This window comes from Melopsittacus undulatus, chromosome 4, assembly GCF_012275295.1.
Source record: "Melopsittacus undulatus isolate bMelUnd1 chromosome 4, bMelUnd1.mat.Z, whole genome shotgun sequence".
In the NCBI taxonomy this organism is placed as follows: domain Eukaryota; kingdom Metazoa; phylum Chordata; class Aves; order Psittaciformes; family Psittaculidae; genus Melopsittacus; species Melopsittacus undulatus.
In genome coordinates, this window is record NC_047530.1 from 77,620,900 (window position 1) to 77,628,587 (window position 7,688).

The 7,688-nt window shown below is 31.9% G+C and overlaps 1 protein-coding gene across 1 annotated transcript in view; it reads left to right on the plus strand.

The window, feature by feature from the left end:
• LRP1B (LDL receptor related protein 1B) overlaps positions 1-7,155 on the plus strand; it is a 565,080-nt gene extending 557,925 nt beyond the window's left edge. Inside the window, exons 89-92 of the mRNA XM_034061327.1 lie at positions 1,072-1,162; positions 1,557-1,701; positions 2,742-2,840; positions 5,274-7,155. Coding sequence (XP_033917218.1) covers positions 1,072-1,162; positions 1,557-1,701; positions 2,742-2,840; positions 5,274-5,414 — 476 coding nt within the window. The 3' untranslated portion in view covers positions 5,415-7,155. The remainder of the gene's footprint in view (positions 1-1,071; positions 1,163-1,556; positions 1,702-2,741; positions 2,841-5,273) is intronic.
• Positions 7,156-7,688: the final 533 nt, after the last annotated feature.

Consider the following 7,688-nt stretch of genomic DNA (forward strand, 5'->3'; position numbering starts at 1 on the left):
TTGGCTTTCATGAAGCCTTCAGGCAGAATTCAAGGCATCTTTTTCAGTCCTTTATTTAGACTGTGCTTAATGTAGGACAGAGACTGCCAACAGCTTATTTTTCTAACAAGTCAGTAACTGTGAAAAACAGTGAAAAACCACCAGTGAAGGACTGTGATATCTAAGAAAAAGCAGGTTATTCCATATTGGCTTTATACTGAATACCTGCAGTTTATAAGGGCCATTTTTTTATAACATAAAATTATTTGTTACATGTATTTCTTTATTGCCAGATACTTACATTAAAGCTGAGAAATTCTTAGAGAGGTATAGTTGCTGACCTTATTTTTGCAGGTAGTGTAATTTCAGAAGTTATCTGCCAAAATGTAAGCCTGTTTCTTCTTCCCTGTTCCCTCCTCTCCTTTAACATCACTGTCTGATCTGTGCAGTTTTTCTGCTACATTAAGCACTATTGTAGTTTTCTTGATTGCCTGTATCAACATAACAAAATTATTGGCTCCTTAGTGCAATGCACTAAAATGCAGGAATGCACCAACCATCTAAAAAGGTATATTGCTTATTACTTTTAATTTTCCCACAAATAAAAGTAATAAATACATATAAATGCTAATAACGAATTTCTTTAATCACAGGCATGCTTACTGAATATTTTAAATTAATAGTTCTGTAACTTAAATATACAGCTGAAGATGATGGTAATAGTTAAAGTCAGTAGCCATGCCACTCCTGATTTTTCAGCAATTCCACATACCTTCATATGGTATCACTGCAAATGAGAGCATCATGTTACTTATTTTATTATTAATCTAAAGTATATTGGTATCCAGAAGGAGGAAGATCCTGATTTGTTGATAAAAATCCTGGTGTGTACACCATTATCTATAATGATTTCTTTTTTATTATTCCTAAACATTAAAGTTTCAAATCAGTGAAGCTCATCACATAAAATTCCACTTGTTGGTAAGGGGATTTTTTTTTCTTTTTTATTAATAATTTAACCACTAAACTCATGTGAAGAAATTAGTTTATATAGCCATGAATATTCAATTATATTTCTTTTTCCTGGTTTAGGAAGCATTGCAATCATTGTTCCTCTTGTTTTACTGGTGACTTTGATCACTACTCTGGTAATTGGATTATTTCTTTGCAAAAGGAAACGAAGGTAAGTAGTTTTATATTGATGTACGAAGTAAAAAAAATAAACATTTAAAGTATGTGCATCTTTTCACTGTAAAAAGTTCACTTCATGTATGTTGGGAGAGATTTTTAAAAAATGCTGCAACAAACAGCACCAAACTTGTTTGTGGATGCAGTGGCTTAGTTATATTTTGTGTCTATTATTTATACTTATATTCCACATACACTAAATAAGAAAATGTAGTTCTGTTCTTATCCAGTTTGTTCAAACTTGTCAAGGCTATATAAGTGTTAATAATTTTAACCAGAGACTTAGTGAACTTAGTAAACAGAATTAATGTATTTCATTAGAATCAGAACCCAAGAAATAACTTGACAAGTCACTGGCGTCTTTTCTTGTGTGTGTTTATGCATTATAGGACAAAAACTATAAGAAGACAACCCATTATAAATGGAGGAATCAATGTAGAAATTGGCAATCCATCATACAACATGTATGAGGTGGGCCATGATCACAGTGAAGGTGGTCTTTTAGCCTCAGATTTTACTGTAAATGCAGAAAAGGTAAATTTTTTTTCTTTTTCTGGTGGCAAAAACACTACTTATGTCTTGCAAAGGTTTTGATGTTTTTGAATGTAATTAGTAGAAACATAAAATAAAGACATTTAGATTTAGTTAAGGAATATAAAGGCAAGTTAGATTTCATTGCAATAAATGTCATGTGTATATCAACAGCTGTTTTACAGTCTGATGCATCCTGATGGACATTTTTCCCAGTGTCTGTATTTTTCCAAAGTAGATTTAGAACTAAATGGTGAAATGTGTTTTTTGTCATAGACACATTGCCTTAAATTGCCAAACTACAACCTATTTAGTCTAGTTGCAAATACTGAATGGAAATATGTCATTGTACAGTCTACAATTTGAAGTGTGAAGGGGTGTATGCATACGTATGAGGCTAACTTATTTCATATAAGAAAACTTCTAAAGACATAAAGAATTCAGAGTCCTGGCAGGATAGATAGATAGATTAAATGTTTACTCAAAGCTAGTAAGTATTATCATTTTCTTGTAAAAGATGCTGTCACTTCTGCAGCACCACTCTTCAGTGATTGAACTCCCTGAGTGATGTGACATGGGATGAACAGGGTAATGCTGCGATATCTTTCCTAGCGCTCCATAATCAGGCATACACCAAAGGGCAGCCATCATTCTGTAGCGTTTCTGACAAAGCAATAACCGGATTACTGATAGCTGTAGGAATGTCATTGCTGAATCACATAGTCAGTGTGCTGAATACAAGTAAGCCAAAAATGAGGTTACTCACTGGAGGAAGAGTAACTGAACCAACGCTTATTGTGAAGTCTGGCTCTAATCCTTAATGGAAAATGATTTTAAAATGCTGAATTTTATTCTTCTATTGAATGTAAGAATTTTTCATGCTGAAAAATACCTGTAACTAGATCTCTCTTTTTTTTTTTTTTTACTTCTAGATCACTCTAAAATAAGGTTTTTAATCAATGCACTGTTTGTTTAACAGTGTTGATAAGTACACAGGGAAAATGCTTTATCAGCACAGAAACTAAAATTTTCTGTTTATACAGGCCAGATACATAGGGGGAGGGCCCACTGCATTCAAGCTTCCCCACACAGCTCCATCCATCTACTTAAACTCTGACTTGAAAGGACCACTGTCAACAGGGGTGAGAAATGATGAATCAAATCCATTTCATTCCACCACAGCCCCTTTCTAAAGAAAGTTTGTCTTTATTTTTTTTTAAATAAGAGGCATTTTCTGTGTAGTTTTAGTTTTGGTTTTCTTCTTTTAATGGAGAGAAGAATGACAGTCATTAATACTCTTTCTATTTCAAATAAAGGGTTCCTCTCTGCATCCAGAATTTCACCTCTACTCATGATTGTAGCATGAACTAAAGCTGCAAATGAGTCTTTTTTGCAAATGAATGCAAAATCTGTAACCAATGTGATGCTTTTCCATGGCATTATTTAAGTTTACCATAACATTCACGGCCATGTATCTTGATACATTTGTAATTTATGTGTAATTACAGGCATTTAGTGAAGTTTGTCAAAGTGAAAGAAGTTCACAAATAAACGAAAGCAAGTGCTTTTATTTTAAAGAAACTTGATACAAACTAAAATTAACAATTTCTTTAATATTTGCAGTGCATTTTTTTGATTGTTGAGTTTTCAATTTTTATTTACTTTAAAACATCACATTTTAACTACAATTTAACATGATGTTTGCAAACATTGAAATTTAAAGTATTAAAAAGGGTCATCAATGTGACATTTCTTTTCATGTGCTTCAATATAGATACTCATCTTTCGTGCCATTTGCATTCTTGCATGGTTGAAATACGCTGTATTTGGAAGTTTAACAAATTCTATAGGGTATGAAAGCTAGAATATATGCCCATTTTTAATATTAACTCTTTCTGTTATTAGAATTCACTTAAGTTACTTTCTGTAGCTCCTGCAATATGCTATTATTACCCACTCAAAGAGGTATCATGAGAGAGAGCCTAATACTATATATAATTTTAATAACTCTATAAGGCACTATATAGATGACAAGTGTCTCTCGTCTGTTGTGGTTATTATCCTTAATAATGATTGTCAATGAAATAAGAAGTCTTATCAACTGAAATAAAACTAAATTTCTATTTTCCTGAATTTCTGATTATAATCATTACAACAAATGTAACAATCTCTAATTCAGTTGGGACAGGCAGGTGTCACTGAGTGTTTGCTCTCATAAATTACTAGAGCAGTTGATTGAATATTTATGTTTCATTAATACAAAAGAGTATTTTTTTAAATATGACTCATCTTTTCCTTTTTTCCTGGCTCCGTTCCAGGGAGGTGTAAAACTAACTTGTAACTAACTAAATGAGTAGCTGCTGTAGATAGCAAACCTAAGAAATATCTGAATCCTGGGCCTAGAAACATTATTGATCAACAAAGAAAGGAAGAACTAGATTCTAGACATCATTCATTCCTTGTTGCCCAGGACTGAGGATATTTGCAAGTCAAGAAAACTTACCCACTTTTGTTTAGGTAATTTAAGATTTAGCCACTTTTTATGTACACAAAACTAATTTACCTACTTTGTAGCTTGTGTTCCACTCAGTATTTGTGTGAGCAAAGCTGTGCTGTTTCATTAGTTGTAAGAAAGGAAGATTTTGAATGCAGGATGTCTTTTCCAGTTATTATAGGTAAAAAGCTGAACATCTAGTTGGATAGCAAAGGTCTTCTAGGAGACTATAAAGGCACAAAGTATGAAGGCATTACTGGAGACATAGATAAGATAAACCTTGCTTTATCCTTAGCATGAGTGACGGGAGAGTAAGTTTTCATCCATGTTATATACATCCTTCTGTGCTGTTATACTCAGGAGATTTCTCATATACTGAAATACTTTGCAGAATTAAAAATGGACTTGTCCTGTATTGAAGTTTTGTTAATTTCAATAGATTTTTTTGTTAAAGTCCAAACTACCAAAATTGTTGAGAAAATATTTCTCAATCTGTAACTACTATGATATATTGACAGTTATGCTGGTTTATTATTAAAGTTAAATTTACATTATGGAAGTATTTAATTTTTGGTCAAATCATGTTGTATATTTGGGCCACAGAATTCGAAAACATGGTCAGCTATTGATGGGATGCTGTTGTCTTAGAACAGGTAATATATGGAAACTGTTATTTGCAGTTTTCTACTATTAAACTTGTCACATGGTCTCACAGTGCACCTTCTCTATAAACTTTTTCATACCTATTCTGAAATCTTCCCGTGTAATAAGGTGGACAAGTCAACATCAGAGACATTTTTCAAGGTTTTTGTCTTAATTTTCATCATTGTTTTTATGGTTTGAATATCATAATATTCTGCATGTCATGTCATTGATTCTTTTAATAGCATGTCTCATCCTGAATTTAGTTTTTAACTAAATAATTAACTCATCAGGGTTTCAGAAGTCCAGGTATCTATTAAATACGGCCAATTATATTTTACATGTACTTGGTCTTGCTTTATCAAACACATTTCCATTTCCATAAATGTTTATTTTGGTTTAATTTGACTGCTCTAATTTACGCTTAATTTCTCTGCAGCCAACAAATTATGCCAATCCAGTATATGCAAAGTTATATATGGATGGACAAAACTGTCGAAACTCCTTAGCAAGTGTTGATGAAAGAAGAGAACTCCTTCCAAAGAAAATAGATATTGGGATAAGGGAGACTGTGGCATAATCTGCTGTTACCTTTTATACTCTGTATAAATGTATAAAATATAAGGATTACTTTTCTATGTACCAACAGTATTATAATTGTTTCAGCATCAGCATTACCTCTGTTTCTTGTTTGGTTGATTGTTTTCTGGGTTTTTCTTTTGCTGATGACTTTTGACTGGCCATTTGTAAGGTATTTTTATGAAAAAGAAACTGCACTACAGTACAATTTACAACAATGCTGCTGAAATAACACACCTTTAAATTTGTTAAAATTGAGAACAACATATTCATTTGTAGCGTGAAAATGAGCAATCTATTTTCTATGAACTCTTTTGGTTCTACTTAATTGATGAAGATGGTATCTGCACTTTTTCATTATGTAGTCTGGAAGCTGTAGTACAGTGTGTAATTTTGTTTATTTTAAATGGTGAAAGAATGATTGAATGGTCTACTCTCTTCTTTGTGCCCATTAGAGTTTCTCTTCAGATCCTGGTAAAGCTAGATAACTTTTCACAAACAAACATAACTTGCTTTTAAATTAGCTTTAGGTTGCCAAGAAGTAAGCAAGACTATAGAAATGAAACATCTAATGATCTGCATGAACACAATGATTATGTTTCAGAAATTCAGTGACTGTACATGATATACTAAACATATATACCATGTAAACAAGCTTTGTATTTATTAAAACCTTATAGAACATAGTAATGGTATATCTTGGAAGCTGAAACCTTACTTGCTGTGGGACAAAGCATACAAACACCAACAGTCCTGTAGGACAGTAGCCACCCTAGAGCACAAGAGGGCATTGCCTACTCATGCATTATATGTTTATTCACTTAATCATACTCATTACTTATGGATTAATAATTCACCAACACATATGAAGCAGTAGGGAACAAACCAAACCCCAAATCTTAAGCACACACAGATGATCACAGCATTCAGTTTTGACAATCACAAAAAAGTCATACTTGCGATATTAAAGAATAAAAAAAAACACAGCAGTTTCTTTAAATGAAGATAAACTGTGATACTGCAGAGGTAAAACATAACTAAATTACATATTAGGGAAACCTTACCTAAGATCAAGTTTCAATATTCTGGGTTAAATATCAAAATCCAATTATCAAAAGTGAAAAGCATCAGTAACAATTCCCAGCACTTGCTCTGACCTGATCTGCTTTCTGTTGTTGCTAAGAGAAAAAATCTGATTCACCTTTTTTAATTTTAATAGAAATAAAGACTACAATTTCTTTCAGGTTTGAACTGAATCAAAATATTTTATACATAACTTTAAAGGCACAAAAGATGTATTCACGTATATACAGTGGAGGACTCTTCCTTTCCTCTGCTAGACATGACTGACTTTTAGCTGTCATAATATATTAGTCTAACAGATTAAATATGTTTGTGGTTGCTCTTTATTCCCTTTGTACAAACATTACAAAAATAACTGCTGTTTTATAAAAGATTTTTGTTGTACTATTGTGCATGCATACTACCTATTTCTAAACTTTGCCATATTGGGGCCTTTATAAAACTCTTGATTTATGTAATACTAGTGCAATTCTGGTTGAACAATGTTATGCATATCATAAACTTTTTCAGGTTCTTGTTTAAGTACATTTTTTTAAATTGAACAGTATTTTTCATTTTGGTTATAATAGTCATTTTGCCTATGTTTCTACAATGAAGTGTTAAATACTTTATAAAGAAATTGTTGACTGATTTATTTAAATGAAGATCTACATACTTAATTCAGTGTGTTGGCTAATTTTTAAATTTAACTTATAAAATGAAAACTAAAGAAAAGCAAATTGAAGGGAAAGGATATTACTTTGTACAAATGCCTAAATTTCTTTTTGTTGTTTTTTTAATGACAATTTTTGCTTTTTATACAACTTCTATTTAAATGTTTTTTGCAGTTCTGCACATTTGGGTAACTTAGGTATATAGCTGTATATTATGTAAATAGAATTATAAAACAATTTCATTTTTTATAAAAATATTGTATTAAATAGTTTTGTGCCATGCAGGTATGATTCCACAGGATCTGCTTTATTCTGCTGACCATCAGAGATGGATTTGGCCCTCAACTTTTGCATAATTCCAGGTTTTATGAAGTAGAAGTAGTTGGGCTTTTCAGAAACATTACAGTTTGTTTTGTGGCAGAGAATCTCACACTTTTAATACTCAAGTAGTACTAAGCTTTAATTAGTGGCTATACAAGTAACCTGAGTTTGAATCATGAACTTTTATATGGACCAACTGGAATTTATTTATTGTGATG